The following is a 19,314-nucleotide window of genomic DNA, read 5'->3' as shown; positions in this document are numbered from 1 at the left end:
CCACTAACCAAAAGCCACGAGGTCACAGGTGAAGACCATCTGTGGCAAAGCAGCGTGGTCTGTTGACCATATCTTCCCAGGCTGACAGATACTGGATCCCCCTGGACTGACACCAGAAGCTAAGCCAATTGTTGAAGTCAATCATTTTTTTGTTTATATTGAGGCATCATCCTGGATGAAGGTAGAATGCTGCTTAGGGCTACGCATATACCTGTCTGGGGCACATAATCAGAGATCTCAGTTATGTTTCTCTTCATATACTCTAGTGAGGTACATCTCAAGTCATTCAGACCAACATGGACTATGACAAAGTCATAACAGTACTTGTTGAGAGACTTGAGTGTGTGCATGCGTGATCTGATGGATCCTGGCATCTGACAGGCAGACGGCCATGACCTTTTCCTTGCACAGTCTGGTGAGGGAGACATCTGTATGTCTCACTATGGAGTCAGCTATAATGAAGACATTTGATTTTGAGATGTAGAGATATTACCATAAACCCAGGGATTGGGGCATTTGGGTTTGTATACAGAACAGATATTCCATATGCCCAGAGACTGGGGCACATGGGTGTGTACATGATACATATATTGTCATATACCCTTGGATTTGGGCACTTGGTGGTGTACATGGTAAATATATTACCATACACCCAGGGATTGTGGCACTTGGGGTGTGCATTGTACAGATATAATATGCCCAGGAACTGGGGCACTTGAGGTTGTACAAGGTGAAGATATTACCATATGCCCAGGGTCTTGGGCATTTGGGTGGTGTACACAGGAAATATATTTCCATATGCCAATGGACTGGGGCACTTGCAGCTGTACATGTTACAGATATTATCATATGCCCATGGACTAGGGCACTTGCAGGTGTACATGGTAAAGGTATTACCATATGCCCAGGGATTGAGGCACTTGGGGTTTACATGGTACAGATATTACCACACATCTTATGACTGGGGCACTGGACTTGGGCACTTGTTGGTGTACATGGTAAAGATATTACCATATGCCCAGGGACTGAGGCACTTGGGTTTACATGGTACATATATTACCACATCTTATGATTGGGGCACTTTTGGTGAACAACTTCTTCTTCTTTTGGCTTTTCCTGGTTAGGGGTCACCACAGTGGATCACCTGTCTGCTCATCATTGGCAGTGGAGTTTTAAGGTGTCGAGTTGCCAGCCCGGCACTCAACCATCCACAAAAGGCAAACACATGCATGCATTCATGTCTAGGGCCAATTTAGTATGTCCAATCCACCTACAGCATGTCTTTGGGATGTGGGAGGAAACCAGAGCACTCGGAAGAAACCCACATGACCACAGGGAGGACATGAAGACTCCGCACAGAAGGCACTTTTGGTGAACATGGTAGAAATATTATGACACGCCTAGGGACTGTAACATTCTTGCTCTTCAGGTGCCTCACAACATCCCAGGGCATGTTTAACATCTGTACCATGCACCCCATCTATTATTACAAGCATAATGCAGCTTATGAAACAAAATGCAAATATTACCCAGACTTGAAATGGTTATGGGATATGTACTACAAGACAGACAGAATGTATATGATCAAAGGTAAGGATGCAAAAGAAATGTTTAAACTTGCTGAGGAACTAGTTACTAGTATAAAGATGATAGTAGAGCTCATGACATAATGAAGGCTTCAGACAATGCACAACATGACCAGGGCATGTGAGATTGGAATGACGGTGATTAAATATTTACAAGATGTGGACTGGTGCACATAGGTAAAACTTAGTAAAGGGAGAGATTAATGAAAAGGTGAGGATGCATACAGGTGTGTGGCAAAGCTATCCTACAAGTGGACAGATAATGTACTAACTGTACATGTAAAGGGGGACCTGGGGATGCAAGGGTGAAGTATAAAGTTCAGGTACAGGTATCAATTATGTTAGAGTATGCAGATGAATTAACAACTTTAAACCAGAAGTGGTGAGATTCTAGAGCATTTTTGGAGGTAAGAATAGTTAGTAGTGAGTAAAGAAAAAAAAATGTAAAGATTTTATTTTACTTTATTTAACATTTGTTAACAGGGAAAGTCCGACTTAGAATGAAGCCAATTTTTAGTGGAGGCCTGGGGAGGAATGCTCAAAACACCATGTCTTTATAATGTGAGAGGAAACTGTAGCACCCGGAGAAAACCCACATGAATGCAGGAAGGACATGCAGACTCCACACAGAAGGCACCCCAGCCAAGAATTAAACAGAGTCAACAAAGCTACCACTGCACCACTGCACCATACGTATGGAATGTGGTGTACTGGTAGCATTGTTGCCTCACAGCAAGAGGTTCTCCAGTTCGATTCTCATCTGGAGTGCCTTCTGTGCAGAGTCTGCATGTCCTTCCTGTGTTCATGTGGGTTTCTTCCAGTTTCCTCCTACATTACAAAGACATGTGTCTGGAGTGTTTCTCTCCAGGTCTCGTTCCAAGTCGGACTTTCCCATAAAACAAATGTTAAATAAATAAAATAAATAAATTAGCCATAAGCAGACAATCTCAAAAAACTCCAGCTCTATTCTGTCGCATATCACCTACTCAGGGGCGATCTCTGCCTAACATACAAAGCTATGTCAAACCCAGAGCTGTTGAACATGCTACACAAAGAAATCCCAATCACGCTGAACCACATGCTCCACGGACCTAAACCTCATCACCACAACAAACAGAACATGCTGTAGGAATAGATTCCTATCCCAGAGAATTCCCATACTCTTGGAAAAAACTACCCATTCACGCCAAGCAAAGTTCCTCATTGGCTCGCTAAAAAAATTTTAACGAATGGATGGGAAATAGAAAATTCACCCCGGGGATCACTTCTGTGGCACCACTTGACAGGGGTACAGGAAAATAATTTTCTTGGGTGGCGAAAGCCAGGGAACCTTTTTGGCTAGGCTTATATAGGCCCCAGGGCCGATAGCCTAGTACCTACCTATGAACCTATAGGAATGTTATTGACATACCGAGGTACAATTTGGAGGTATGGAAATTGATAAGAATAGTAGAGGGAAGCTTTTTTTTTTTTGAGAAAAGTGGATTTAATTCACTCAGTTATATTAGGTAGATTAGGAGGAATAGTTATGTTTCCTGTCAGAAAAGAAAAGGAATCACTGGAAAGTATTTTTGGAGAAATGTGGAGGTCAAGGCTGAACCCAGTTCAGCATGTAGTAGTAAATAATAAAAGCAAAGTACAGTTTGGGGTTAAGAAATCCACTATTAAATCTGGATTCATTCCATATGCATAGTGATTTTTTTGTTTATTTTTATTTAGTCTTTGTTGATTGGGTTTGTCCAAATAATCTACTGATCTCTTCTCACGAAAGTCCAGAGGTTGTATTTATACTACTATGGGAAATATTGCCTGTGACTTCAATAGGACATGCTGGAGGGATAGATTTATCTCCCAGCAACTGCCACATCTTTAGAACAGGCTACCAATTTATGAGATACAGAGCACCTCTATGACACTGTTCAAGAGGAGTCTAGAGAAGGGGACGGGGCACCATAAATTCTTACCAGGGATACTGCCCACAACCCTCCTGGACATGGGCAGTCATCACTAAATGCAATCTTAGGTACTGACTAGCATGTCTATGGTATTACATTGGGATGAAATGGCTAGGCTTAAGATGACCTCTGGCTCGATAGCCTAGTAATCTCCAATGATCCTGTGATATGGCCAGAGTATCATGCAACTTCCTCTTATCCTTTCCTTGGTGGGCACCGTGGGATCTTTTTTATATCCACCACCGTGGGATCTTTTATATATCCACCACCGTGGGATCTTTTATATATCCACCACCGTGGGATCTTTTTTATATCCACCACCGTGGGATCTTTTATATATCCACCACCGTGGGATCTTTTATATATCCACCACCGTGGGATCTTTTTTATATCCACCTGCACTACCACCAACTCAAGCAGATGGGGACCCTGGTTTAATGTTTCATCCCAAGGACGACACACGTGTCATTAAGGAAAGTAAAAGATGGGAAAGAAAGTGGAATTGGAAGACTTTTGTGGTCGTAATATGAGGAACTCTGAAAAATAAGAAAATGGAAGGAAAGAGTTAGTGAAGAAAATGTACGCAGATATTATATAAAATACGTTGTGGAAAAGAAGTGTACAACCTTTACTAGAAGAAAAGGCACATCGGTATGAGGAACTGAATAAAATGTACTGATATACTGACACCCACTCAATTCAATTAAGTTTCGTTTAATAAACTTTTGCTCTTTAGCTTGCCTTAAACTTAAAACTCTGAAGAATGAAATAAAGTCATTCAAACCTGGATAAGCACCAGCATTCAATTTAATATTATTCTTATATAACCTCTGAGGAGCCACCCCTTGGACTTGCATTTACTTTTTTTAGTACAAATAAAAGAATCTTTACTAAAATTAGAACATACTAGTGAGCGCTTACAAAGTACATTACTCGTGTCTCCTTTTTCAATACTGTATATATACTCCAGTCCATTGCTGGAGATGCATCTCCAGTTTACCTACATAAAATGCTTCATACAAGGAGCATTTTGCCTCATAGTCAAGTCACAAGGTGGTATAATTCTAAGATAGTATCCAGGATAAGGATAAATTATTCTAGTAATACAAGGTCCTGTGTGAAAATCAGATCTCTGTTACTTACATGAACAGCACTGTAAACATACCATTTTTGGGAGGGTGAATTATGTCTTCAGAGACACATTTTCCTCTGAATTCCTCACCTACACAAATTATGAATACTGTGTCGGACTTTAAGATGCTGAAACTTCCAATTGGATTCATTTCTTTGCTTATAACTTTCATCTTCTTTTAGCTTTTCCCAGTTAGGGGTCACCACAGTGGATCACCTGTCATGTCATGATTGGCAGTGGAGTTTTACGCTGCTGAGTTGACAGCCCGGTGCCCTATCTTCCACAGAAGGCGCACACACACACACACACACACACACACACACACACACACACACACACACACACACACACACACACACACACACACACACACACACACACCTAGGGCCAATTTAGAGTGCCCAATCCACCTACAGCATGTCTTTGGGATGTGAAAGGAAACCGGAGCACTCGGAGGAAACTCACGTGACCACAGGGAGGACATGCAGACTCCACACAAAAGCCACCCTAGCCGAGGGTCGAACCAGAGAACCTCTTGCTGTGAGGTGGCAACATTAACCGCTGCACCAGCGCAGCCGCCCTTTGCTTACAACTTTTATCATTTGTCAGTAATTAAAAAGGGCAGAATTTTAGTACTAGCTACCAAAAGGCACCAGAACCTACAATTTGAGGTGATTAATAAAGATTAAGAGTTCAAAGGAGAAATTACAGTTCTGCACAATTAACATAATGTAGAGGTTTGAGCGTATTCACTGTTCAGTCCTGACTTGTGGGAATTCCTGCAATGGAAGTCCTTGGCCAGTCTTGAGTGTCACAGAATATTTTCCCTCCTCCTGAAGCCAGCCATCTCCCTGTCCTATGTCACTACTTCTGGATATAAAGGGAGTCGGCCGGTGCAATAACATCAGTACATTCTTGTACCCAACAAGTAGGACCTCCCCCCCCAACATGTCCTTGAGGTCAGGGTTTTAGGAGCCTACATTGCAAATTAAGTGTGAAGAAGAAGGGGACACCCTGTCTGAAAAGGAGAATGTCCAAGCCTATCCCATAGGCAAGAGGGGAAGATAAAGAATACTGCAACAGTGAACACACTTGGAGATTTAAATTTATGGTATGTGTACACAACGGTACTATGTTATTTGTGCTTAACTGCTGCATTCTTGGCATGTGGGATGATTCTTGAAGCTGAAATGAGGGTGGATGGAAGGACCAAGAAAAGTAAGGATGCCCTGCAAAATGGCAGGAGCAAACCCTGTTCTGCCCTTAGAAAAGATAGGAAGATAGTAATGTTTGGTGAAAGCATAGACAGAGGACCAAGTAGCTGCTTCCAAAATTCCCTTAATGGCCACCTCTTTAAAAAAAAGCAGCAGAGGTGGTTGTAGGTCTAATGGGATACATCCTCACAGAATCAGATGGCTTCTTACCATGATGACTGTAGCAAAAGGGGATACAATGGGAGATCCATTTGTAAATAGTTTATTTAGAAACTGGTTCCCCTCAGAGCTACTGGCAAAGGCCACAAAGAGTTAGTCCGACTTCCTGACATTCTTGGTTCTGTCTAAGTAGTAACACAGTTGCAGTGCCATTGCACATCCAAAGTATGAAGGAACCCTTTCTCCCTTGCTTTGAGGGTTAGGAAATAATGTAGACAAGTGTATGGTCTGGTTTAAAGAAGTTTCTGTCACCAACTTGGGCTTAAAGGAAGGGTTGGGAGATGTGGAAAATGATGAAAGGACTCTCACTCATGCTCACGTGACCCTGAAGCTCCGACACCCTCCTGCCTGCGGTAATGGGCAGTAGGACGGTTGTCTTCCAGGTACGGAATTTTATATCAGCAGAAGCTACTGCTTCCAATGGTGGAAAGATGTGCTTTGCCAGACTGATGTTGAGGTCCCAAGGAGAAAAAAAGAGGTTTTCTGGGTTGCCTCATGTGGACAATCCCTCTCAGAAACTGTTTCATGAGGGGATGTGAAAAGAGTGGAGGTTGAGAAGGCAGACAGGCAGAAAGGGCTGAAGCAAGGACCTTTACAGAGGATTAGGAGAGAGAGAGATCTTCCCCAAAAAGGCTGGATACGTATGACAGATCAAAGGAATGTGAGCTTGATGAGGGTTTTGTCCCTTCTCTCTGCACCAAAGAATGAATCGTTTTGATTTGGCAGAGTAAGACTTCCTAGTGCTACATCTCCTGGCCTCCATTAAAATGTCGAGGACCAGCTTGTTGTGAAGAGAGCCCTTCCATGGAATCAAGGTATCATCCAAGCTGTCAATTTGAGTGTGTCCAGGTTGGAGGTGTATTTTTGTGCCTTGTTCTGCATTAATAGGTCCACTCTCTGTGGCAGCTGCCATGCTTCCCTGTTGGCTAAACTGAATAATACAGGGTACCACTGCTGCCTTGGTCAATCTGGGGCTAGTACAATGGCCCTTGGCCCTTGCTCCCTTATTTTCAGCAACACCCTGGGTATCAAGGGTATTGGGGAAGGCATAGAGGAATAGGCCTGTCCAAGGGAAGGAAAAGACATCTGCCCTTCAGGCTAACTTCATATTGTTCCTACAGCAAAACCTTTTCAAGTGATCACTTTCTTTGGTGGCAAAGAGGTCCATCTGTGAGACACTTCATTATTCAACTATGCTGAGAAAAACTTCCCAATGCAGTTGGCCACTCATGGGGGTCTGTCAGGCTCCTGTCGAGGTGGTCCGCTAGTTGATTGCCATGAAGTACAGCCCTAGGGAGTTTGCTGTTTCCCAATGGTCCATAGCCAAGCAGCAAAGGGGGTAAGACTGAGCCCCCCTGCATGTTTATGTACCACATAACCATAGTATTGTCTTTACCAGGAGGACTTCTGGTTTACATTGGACTTTGAAGGCAATCAGGCCTGTTTGAACTGCCATCAGTTCTTTTATACTGATGCATTTGTTTCTGAACTGGGAGTCCCATCTGCCTCAAGTCTGGAAATTGTTGAAGTGGATTCCCTAGGCTGTTTCTGGTGAATCTGTTGTTAGAGTTTGATCCTGAGAGATGAACCTGAAGGAAAGGCTTGGATTGGGGGAGCATGCTTGGACCCACCAGACAAACTCTTTCCTGAGGCAAGGAAGCAGCTTTATTCTGAAAATGAGAAACTGAGAATGCTGACACCACACATTTCTAAAGTGCCACTGCAGTTTCTTCATATCTAGTCTGGACAGGGGGATCATGAGGATGCAACAGGCCATGTAACCTAGGGCCCTGAGATACTGTCTGGCTGTGGGGTATTTTCTGATCAGGAACTTTTTGAAGTACAGAATTAGAAAGGTAACTGTCTGGAGCAAAAAAGGCCTTCTGAAGAGATTAGTCTATTAAACCTCCTAGAAATACAATCCTATTTGTGAGGTTAGTTTGAGATTTGTTGGTATTAATCAAATCTGTTTTGAGTTTTTCTAGGTTTGTTGCTTGAATGAGGCAGTCATCCAAGTATGGGTAAATATGAATTCCATTTGTCCTGGAGGAGGCTATCACCAGGGCTAGGCACTTTGAGGAAAACCTGGATGCAGTAAACAAGCCAAAGGGCAAAGCACATAATTGATAATACCTCATACCTGCTCTGAAGCAGAAGAACCTTCTGTGTGATGGCTCAATGGGGATGCAGTGGTATACATCTTTTAGATCTAATGTTACCATGAAAGCATAGGGGGAAATCATGGGCAGTAGTTTTTGCAGAGTTAGCATTTTGAATTTTGGGACCTGCAGGAATTGGTTGAGTCTTGACAGGTCTACAACTGGCCTCCAGGTATCTTCTTTTCTAGGAACTATAAAAAAGTCTGGAATAAAACCCTTTTCCTTGCAAAGAAGTTGGTACAGGTTCCATTGAGCCCTCAGTGCACCAAAGCTTTACTTGCTTTAAGGCCTTTGCATTTTGATTTGGAGGAATATCTGGGAAGCCTGAGCAAATCAAGGGTTGTTTGATCTTGAGTATGTAACCTCATATTCTGACATATTCTCTGTCAGTTTCTCTAACCACTTTCTCCTGTTGTAATTGGTGTCCTGGTACCTTACCAAGTATTTTGACTCAACTAAAAATGTTTTGAGAAAAACTCCTGGGGGCACACATCTCATGGGCTCACCACTAGAAATACTGTCTCATGAATGAAAGAGTATCACCAAGTGACATGGCATGTTGAGGAGAGTCAGGAGACTGGGGTGTCCTCACCACTGGTGTTATAAGCAAAAGAGGACATCTAGGATTTTTAACCCAGCTCCGGTCTTCAGTGTATAAGAAGTTAGTGTATTTGATTGGAGAAGTTTCCATCATCTTATTGGAAGGCCGATTCTATATAGAGATCTAATCTTGAGAGTGAGAAGGGGTGGGAGAGGGGATAAAAACCCATCAATGGGCAGTCTTTATGTGGCAGAGTTCCAGGCCTCACAGTAGTTTTTGGGGGTATGAATAGCCATTGGGGTCCTGGGAAATACCATTGTGGTCCTTGGAAATCCAGGAAGGACATCCCTGGATTCAGTCTTCGGAAGATGTCTTCCTCAACAATGACTAAGGGTAAACAGGCCATCCCTTAATGACTCGCTGATCTTCGGAGGCTGAAATATCATTATCTCCTCCAATTAAATTTCAGGTTTGGTTGGTCAAGTGAGACAAACCAATGGTCATTGGTGTGGGGGACTCGAGTGTAGCAGTGCCAAAGTCCTCTACAAAGGTAGATTTCAAGTTCAGGGCCTGATAGTCTGCTCCCATGAAACTGGTGTTCTCAGCTGTAGTAACCCTAGCAGGGTCACCTACTTCCCTGGGGTCCCTAGACTTCTTTTACCTGTCTATTTTTTTTAGGTGGGATATTTACAGCTGTGCATGGTGAGATATATCACAGGTTCCTAAAAACATGATGGTTCATATTTGCTTGCACTTTTAAGTAATTGCCTTGACAAAGGGACTAAACAACTGCCTTTCTTCTATATGCATATAGACAACAAGAAAAAACTAAAGATTGACAGGCATATGCAATACTTTATACCAGGAATATAGGTATGTCTACTAGAAAGGTGACAACAGTCTGGCTGAAAGGAAAAGTACTTGGTTACGAAGGTGTCTGGTCATTGGACATGAACCTAAAACATAGTTCTGTAAAACTATGACTCCAATAATCACCCACATGATGAGCATCTGGGCCACAAACACACACACACCAGCTACTGCATCTCATTCGCACTACAGGCCAGGCAATTTAAATCACAAGATTAGGTGATACGGTTTCTCTTTCTCTTTATTTTCCATCACCGCTTACTTTTTCACCTGTCTAATTTGGCTGACCTGCTCTACTTCACCTCCAAACATGCCGAGCATTTCTGTACCCCACTTCTCTTCATCAGACACTGTTTGCACTTTGTTGCAACTTCACATTTTCCCATTTCTAGGAATTCACCTGCAGTAAACAATGACTGTAAATATGCATTCTCTGTTACAGATTTCCATGTAATTAGTCTGTGCAGTTAATTGGTGCAACTTTAGCGATCGTAGTGCGCTGCCTAATTATGACTCAGTACTTTGTTACTCTGCACCTGGATCACAGAGTGAGCAATTTCTAGAAAATATCTAAGCCATAGAATGCTTTTTATGTTTTTGGTTTATTAACTTTGACATTTTGTGCAGAAAATATTTATAGTTATGAGCTGTTACATCTGTTATTCCTTGTATGGACCATGTACATGCAATGCATCTGAAGCATATGTTGTTACTTGATATTAACTTTGAACATTTTTATGTCTTTCATCCAAGATTGTGAAGCAAATGGGTGCCATTATTAGCTTACTTGCCTGCTTCACAAATAAAGAAAGGATTTCTACATGTATGAATAAATGTCATTTGTATATTGTTTTTTTATATTTAATTTATTTTATTTTTATCTATCTATTCTTTGTTGACCAGTTTAGTCCCATTAGGTTAGTAGCCTCTTTTCTCGTAGTCTTTAGGCCAGCCAAGTGAATGCAAAGCAGTTGATCACTTCTTGTGCATAGGGGTAATTCAGTTCCTGTTCATTCTGTCACTTGTAAATGACTCTGGCAATATTCCTGCTTCAAACTAGCACTGAATCAACTCTTATCCCATATCCTATAGAAATCACACACAAGGCCATCACCCCTGGACACTTTACTATTTTTTCACTTTATTAATCACCACAAGCTAATCCTCCATATTAATAGAAGCATCCAAACAATCTCTTCTTTTTTTCAAAGACCAGTTGTTTTCTGGTCATCTACATCTACTTCCCTTTCGTTATTCTTTCGCCCTTTTGGTAAGTTTGGACAGAACTATAAATGTTGTGTCTTTCGGCTTTTCCAGGTTAGGGGTCTCCACAATTTAACTCCGGTCCGCTAATGATTGGCAGTAGATTTTTTTTACGTGCCGAGTTGCCAGCCTTGATGCACAACCTTCAACGAAGGTACGCCCATTCACGCATGTCTCCACGCAGAAGACGCTCTAGCTGAGAATCGAACAGGACAACATCTTACTGTGAGGCGACAAGGCTACCGCAGCACCACCACCGCAGTAGGGATAGAACTATAAATACTGCTGTAAAAATTGTCCACTGTTATCCTCATTCCTTCTTATCTGATTCCGCCTTCTTTAAGACACATATTAGTTTGTAGGTAATTACCTCTGCCTCCATCTACCTGCTGTGAGATGCTAAGCAAGTCATTTAACCAGACAGAGTTCCTAGTCTGACTCTGAAAAATGTATATGTGGATCAGTGCTCTATTCTGATTAAAAAATGCAAACACGTTTATGAAAAACTACTATTTCTCATTTGTTTTTGGATATAATTTAAGTTTATGCATCCCCTCTCAATTTTCAGCTGTCCTCATTACTAACGGTAACTTACATGAGCTATAAAACCAAACCAGTTCAATCCCTAAACATTTACTTACTGGCTTGAGGGGCTTCAGGAACATGCACTTGCAGTGTGGTTGCTTCTTCTTGAACATTAAGTGGAGGTTCATCAGATTTTTCAATAAACATCATCAGCTTCTGCACTGGAATGTTGTATCCTGAATAACAAAAAATAAGTTATATGTTTATAAATATTATCCAGAAAACTGGTTTAATCTTGTACTCCCCAGTCTGTCTACAAAACTAGAAGGAAAATATTCAAAACAAAATAACAAGCAATTCAGCAGCCAAGCATTTATTTAAGCAAGTTGAATTACATTTATTTAACTTTAAACCTCATTTACAAATCTCCATGCCTGTAAAACTATAGAATCATCCAATAATTCAATGATGTTTGGTTTGACAAGAACCAGGGGTACACCCTGAGCTGAAGTCAATAAAAGGGCTGGAGCAGAGGCTGAAAGGAAGTTTGGACAGGTCACATCTACATGAGAATAAACTTGTCTGGATATGCACTGTACCTTGTACCAGATGTAGATCGCTCAGAAGCTGTCCACTTTTCTGTCTAAAGAAATCTCCCCTGCACATAAGCCAATGTGCTGCATACATTTGGGTAGTTGACAGGTTCTGTAGCTGGACCTATCTGACTGCCTGTAGAGTCCTTTTTTCCTTGCTCTACAATTAGACCGTTTGACACAGCTGTTTATCCAACATGGGAAATCCAGACTAAAGACACTTTGAGTTTGTTTTCATAAAACTATAAAAAGCTTAGGGATGTTGTTTCAGCTATACATGTGACCAACCATACTTTGGATTCTAGCTCGACAAGGATGAGAAGACACAACTGAAGACATTCTGACAAACCAAGAACCAACAGTACAAAAAAAGAGATGAGGCAACACAGGAACCAGGACAAGTATCATTTATTCCAAGTTTAACTGCTTTTGTCAGAGTATAGCCAAAGACTTCATCAGAAACTTAGCAGCCTGGCATCATTTACCATACAGACAATCTTTTATCAAGTCAGCATCTCCCTGCGAGTGATAATGAAGTACAAGGGGCAGCCAGGATTTAAGGCTGAGAAGACGCTGCCTCAAACCACTAAAATCAATTATTCTACATATTTGTTACACACACTGCTGAGGGGTGCCGCGTTTTAATTATCATTTCTAAACTAGGACATTTCGCACTTCTGGCAAGCTACACACATAGTACAGTTGTGTACACTTACGATAAATGTAGATGTTTGAGTGTATTCACTGTTGCAATCATCACATTTGGGTTATCTGCTTGCAGTAGCCCTCATTCGGCGTGATTAACAAAGTCTTGGGTCCTACGCTGGTTGCTGTCCCTTCTTCCATGATGTCAGGTCATCAACATGCAGTCGACGCTATTACATCAGTTTTTCTTGCCCCAGATGTTAGGTGTCCCCCTAATGGGAAGCAATTAAATCTATAAATATACAAGGTTATACCTCCAACAAAAAAGCAAATACACCAAAAAGCTTTTGATCATAGCAAAGGAGAGTAGAGGTATAGCTAAAAGAAGTAAGGGGCTGGGGGGAGGGTAACCAGGACTGCAACAGTGAATACACTCGAACATCTACATTTATGGTAAGTGTACACAACTGTACTATGTTCTTCGTGTTTCACTGTTGTAGTCATCACATTTGGGTAAATTCCCAAAGCTAAGGATAGGAGGAGGAATTTAGATAGCATTAGGACCAGCTATAAGGCCCTGTAAGACTACAGTGGCAAAGCCAGCTCTGGATTTAGAAAAAAATTGTCAGATGTTAATGCTTGGTGAAAGTATGTGCAGAACTCCAGGTAGCAGCTTCTAGGATGTCCCTGTTAGGGACACCTCTGAGAAAGGCTGTAGAGGTAGATGCAGCACTGGTTGAGTGGGGTCTGATCCCCTGTGGGATAGGTTTTCCATGGTGCTTGTAGCAGAAATGAATGCAATGGCCTATCCATTTGGAAATGGTTTGCTTTGAAATAGCCTTCCCCTCTGCCCCTGTAGCAAATGCCACCAGCAGTTGTTCAGATTTCCTGTGAGGTTTAGTCCTGCCCAAGTAGAATCCAAGTTGTCTGTGCACATCTAAGGAGTGCAGTATCCATTCCCCTTTGTTCTGTGGATTAGGAAAGAAGGTTGGCAAATGAATGGACTGATTAAGGGCCACACTGGATACTACCTTGGGCATGAAGGAGGGATTGGTTTTGAGGGACACCCTGTCCGCATGAATGATGATGAAAGACTCCACTGCCATAATGGCCTGTAATTCAGATACCCTTCTTGCTGAAGTGATTGCTAAAAGGAAAGCTGTTTTCCAAGAAAGAAATTTTAAATCTGCAGTAGCAGCTGGCTCGAAAGGAGGAAGAGTGAGTTTCTCCAATACAAAGTTAAGGTCCCAGGCTGGAGTTGGAGGTCTCCTGGGTGGCAGTAGATTTTTGGCCCCTCTGAAGAACTGCTTCAGCAGAGGATGAGAGAAGAGGGGAGGTTCTGTGTTGTAATGAGCTGAAATGGCTGAGACGTGAATCTTGATGGAGGAGAAAGACATGCCCTTGTGAAGCATCTCAGTTAAGTATTGTAAAATCTGAGGTAAGTTGGGCACTGCTGTGCTCATCCCTTGAGACTGGTTCCAGGCACAGAATCTTTTCCATTTTCAGCATAAGATTTTCTAGTACTAGGCATCCTTGCCTCTAAAATGATATCCATCACTGGTTTACTGAGGCATGGTAAAAGAGAGATTAGGTAATTAGCCAGGCTGCTAGGTTTAGAGTTTGAAGCTGAGGGTGCAGAATCTGGTTCTCCTGCTGAGACAATAGGGTAGGAGTCTGAGGCAGGTGCCATGGGGCCAACAGTGACACACTGCACAAGAGGGGGTACCAGTGTTGGCGTGGCCAGTCTGGTGCAATTAAAATCATCCTTGGTTTGTCTTGTTTAATCTTTAGTAGTACTTTGGAGAGTAGAGGCAGTGAGGAAAAGGCATAAACTGATATTTATTTCCAGCTGAAGGACAGAGCATCCACTTTCCAAGCTTGTTTGTGGGGAGTCCTTGTGCAAAATTTGTCCAATTGATAGTTCTGGGGGGAGGCAAACAGGTCTATATCTGGGCTCCCCCATTAGCTTGTCAACATGTTGAAAATCCTTGGTTCCAGTTTCCACTCATATGGGTCCATGAGGTTTCTGATTAGTTAGTCTGCCAGTGTATTTAGTTTTCCTGGCAGGAATTGAGCTTGTAGATGCACTTGGTAGCTCAGGGCTGTGTTCCACAATGCCATGGCTAGTCTGCAGAGGGGGTAAGAATGTATACCCCCCCTGCTTGTTTATGTACCACATAACAGTGGTGTTGTCCGTCTTTACCATTAATTGTCCTGGAAGTACGTGGTCCTTGAAAGCTGTCAGAGCATTCTGTACAGCTAACATTTTTTTTGATTGATATGCAGGTGCATTTGACTTGGGTTCCATTTGCCCTGAAAGCACTTCCCTGCCAGGTGAGCCCCCCATGCACAGTCTGATGCATCTGTTGTTAGGGTTTGGGCGGCAGGGGGAAGTGTGAATGGTAGTCCCTTGTTTTGGTGGCAGGCCTCTGGTCACCAAGGAAACTCTAGGCGTAGGCAAGGTATGATAGGAATCATTACTTCTAGATCCTGAGAAAGTTGACACCATAGGCTTTTCAGATACCATTGTAGTTTCCTCATATGCAGTCTTGCATATGGAATCAGAAAATGCAGGAGGCCATGAACCCCAAGGCTTGTAGTATTTGCCTTAATGATAGCAGGGTTTTTTTGGCCACTTGTTTGAAGTAGGTTGTCAAATTAATTTGTTTCTCTGGAGTGAGGAAAGCCATCTGGGAAGTTGTATCCAAGGTTGCTTCCAGGAATATAATTTGTTGAGAGGGTACCAGGTGTGATTTCTTTTCATTTATGGTCTACCCCATACAAGTTAGCACCATTTGTACAAAGGCCAGATGATTTAAAAGTATGTCCTGGCTTTCTGCCTGAATTAGACAATCGTCCAGGTATGGGTATATTTGAATATTTCTTTGCCTGCAAAATGCAATGACTGGAGCTAGGCACTTTGTGAATACCCTGGGCACAGTAGATAAGCCAAAGGGCAGTGCAGAGAACTGGTACTGCATGTAGCCTGCTTTGAAGCATTGGTATCTTCTGCAAGATTCCCCAATTGGGATGTGCAGGTATGCTTCCTTTAAATCTAGTGTTGCCAACCAGGCATCTTTGCCTAGCATAGAGAGCAACTGGTGAAGAGTCAGCATCTTGAATTCTGGAATCACCAAACAGGTATTTAGAGTAGACAGGTCCAGGATAGGATGCCATGAACTGTCTTTTCTGGGTACCAGGAAAAGTCTTGAGTAGAAACCTTGTCCCTTTTCCTCTTCTGGTACCAATTGAATAGCCACCATGCTTAAGAGAGAAAGTACTTGCTTTTGGGCCTCTGCCCACTGATTTGGGGGTAGATCTGGCCATCTGCTTGGTGTTGGTAATGTGTGGAAGTGAAATCTGTATCCCTGGGACACTATATTTAAAACCCATGTATCCTGGGTAATGAGTTCCCAGTTCTTTGCATGAAGAGCAATCTTTCCCCCCAAAGCGGCAGTCAGTTGAGAAGTGCTTGGAAGTTTTAAAAAGAAGTCATTGACACAGTTTACCATAGGGGGAGTCTTATTCCTCCCTGATTTAGAAGTGGAGGGCCCCCACTGCTTAGTCCTGTGCGTACCCTGGGACTAAAGCCTGGGAGCACTGTTGGATCTGGGTTTGGACTGAGAAGGTCTGGAAAAGGCAGGAAAGAACCAATTTTTGGAAGACCAATGCCTACTAAACCTTGGAGGGTTGTACTTGTAAAAACTCTAACAGTTTGCAGAGATTTAGCTTTTTAGATTTTTAAGAACTTATTCTGCCTTGTTGACAAACAAGCGATCCTGGTTTAAGGGAGCATCCAGTAATTTCACTTTAACATGATCTGGCAAGGACTGCTCCTTAAGCCAATCGTGACTTCAAAGTACAGACCCAGTTATAGCAGCCCTGCAAGACACCTCTAGGGAATCAAAACCACATTGCAAAGTATGTTTTCCAGCTTGTTCAGCTGAATGTAATAAATCCTGTAAATCCTTATTTTCAGCACAATCAGGAATCAACATAATTTTCTGTTTAAGCAATCCAATAATATGCTGCTGATACTTTAGCATGTGAAACTGGCAGTTTAAGGCCCTAATGGCCAAAGTTGCAGAAGTGTATACCTTCTTACCCCATCTATCCAGCGCCCTGGAGTCTCCATCAGAGGGTGTAGGAATTTTGGCAGTAGTAGCTTTTATGCCCTTGGGTCCCTGTGAAATGGTCTCAGGATCCACAGTAGGATTTTTAAAAAGGAACTTGTGAGAGTCAGGGACCCTGTAATATCTATCAGGTTTTCTGGGAGCAGGAGGTAAAGAGTCAGGGACCAAGATAGATTCCGAAAAGGCATCATCAACAATGTCTAGTACAGTAGGTATGGCTAAAGGCCTCTGCTGAAACAGAAGTAAGAAATCCCTAAGCCTCTTTTTAGAAATCAGAGAAATCCTGATTTTCCCAATGAAAATGCTCCCTGACAGTATGCAAGGTTTCACCAAAAAGAGAAATCCTCTGGGGGAGAAGCAGAGGGAATAGAGTCCTCTGCATCAGAATCCTCATAGGTAGATAAGGGTAAATCCTGGTCATCAGAGGAAACAGAAAATTCAGAATCCTGGTCAGAAGTATCATAAGCAAATTCAGTCCTTGGTCTCTTAGCGGGGGAAGGCTGGCTTCCCCTGATTAAAGTAATAAGGTCTTCAGCCATTCTTATCATTTGTTTTTTTAGGCATAGAGGCCTGACCATGTAGTCTGGGGGTCAGTTTTCTAGGCATGGTTCGAGTTTTAGGCCTTGAAGAAGAAGATGGTGTCAGTTTAATGTGCAAGTCAGTAGGCCTGAATACACCCTCAGAAGCCGGTGCCTGCACAGCGGCTCTGGACCCATCCAAGGTAGAAACATCTGCAGGTTCCACAGTTGAAGCATCTCACGGCATACCAGACTCATAATGGGTCTCAGTAGAGGCCTGCGAATCTGAAGTAGCAGGTATAAGGGGCTGTGAAAGCACCTCACTGAATACCAGTAAACTGGCGACTGGCTTAGGAGAAGCGTCGTTGGCAGCTTTGGACCTAGGCGGCCTGTCTCTGTCTTTATCTTTGCATTTTTTCGGAATGTCAGTAGTCAGATGGCTTACCGGAGACATATTAGGATAATTGAACCGAACACCAAAATATTTAGAAGTGAAAATATACCGGTGACAGATAGTTCATGGTTTAAATAAGGCACAAAACTGACAGTGAGGTCGTGGTCAGGACCTCGGCAAGGAATACAGTATGAATGAAAATCTTTATGAGGTATTTGCTTTCCACAAGTAATGCAATTATTTACTTTTACTGACATCGGTTTAGAACAAGAAAAAGTTTCCCCAACAGGGTACTTAGCTTTTAGTTGAAGATTTCGGTTCTGAAACTCGAAAACAAAACTTTCAGGAGTCGGAGACCGGCACTTGCGAACTGCTTCTACTTCGGGCACTGCACAGCAAGAAAGACTGATGCAATGGCGTCGGCTGCATGTTTTATACCCCTGATGACCCTGTCGTCATGGAAGAAAGGGACAGCAGCTGACGCAGGACCCAAGACTTTGTTAATCAGGCCGACTGAGGGCTACTGCAAGCAGATAACCCAAATGTGATGACTGCAACAGTGAAACACAAAGAACATCCTTAAATTCCCGCATTTCCTGAAAAAAGCAACATAATAAATAACAATAAGAGTGCCAATTTAAAGTTTAAAAGCAAATCTAGACTTAAAAAGCATAATCTAAATTAATGTAAACACCTTGTGAACAGTTCATGGTACTTAGAAAGCACAGACAGAAATTTTTATTGGCAAATAACGTAATCCAAGAATTACATTAATCTTTGCAAACAACTTTTAGTATCTTGAAAACTGTACAAACTAGACATATAGTGACAGAACAATTTTCTCCAGCCAGACTTGGGTTTTCACATCAGAGAAAGAAATTGCCTTCTGACTGCTTTTTATTGGGATATTTACAGAAATATGGAAAATTATAGTTATTTGCATAATTAACAATACTAAACACTGAACTTAAGATGCAAAGCCTATAGTTAAAATATCAATGACAATTTTCTTCCACATCATCCAGGGCTTCACTTGATGCCAGAAAATAGTTTCTAAGTCAGTTGGTTTTAGATACATTAATGTCCATATAGAAATATTGCACACACACACACGCACGCACACAAATAAACATATATATATATGTATATATATATATATATATATATATATATATATTTTTTTTTTTTTCAAAATTACTAACAAACTAGGAATTTCTATTCAATGACTGTCCATTTTTAGGAGTGCCAGTATGACATTTCACACCATGCCACTAAAAAAACATAACAAGTCTCTCTCTCACTTATGAAAATGTATACATGAGCAACAGATAACAAACAGGACCGACATCTCCACTGCAGGAGATCCTAAATTAACAATCTTATTGCCATTTTATTATGCACACATTGCCCTTTTAACTGTCACATATCATTAATTAGTAATTCACTTCATCAGTAATCCCCTCCTCAAAACTGTCAAAATCCCATAAGGAGCTATGGGTGTTAAATGGAAGTATATGAATGATTGCTGACCAGTCCACAAGACATCAAAGGCAGATGGAACAAGAAC

General features: G+C 42.0%; 1 protein-coding gene across 1 annotated transcript in view; it reads right to left on the bottom strand.

Annotated features, from left to right (window-relative positions):
- LOC122809041 (gastrula zinc finger protein XlCGF57.1-like) overlaps positions 1-19,314 on the bottom strand; it is a 150,794-nt gene that overhangs the window by 35,523 nt on the left and 95,957 nt on the right. Inside the window, exon 3 of the mRNA XM_044080255.1 lies at positions 11,581-11,700. Coding sequence (XP_043936190.1) covers positions 11,581-11,700 — 120 coding nt within the window. The remainder of the gene's footprint in view (positions 1-11,580; positions 11,701-19,314) is intronic.

Source organism: Protopterus annectens, chromosome 1.part1, assembly GCF_019279795.1.
Source record: "Protopterus annectens isolate FY-2018-M chromosome 1.part1, PAN1.0, whole genome shotgun sequence".
Classification (NCBI taxonomy): domain Eukaryota; kingdom Metazoa; phylum Chordata; order Ceratodontiformes; family Protopteridae; genus Protopterus; species Protopterus annectens.
The sequence above is the reverse complement of the archived record's forward strand: the minus strand, read 5'-3'. Positions and strand labels throughout refer to the sequence as shown.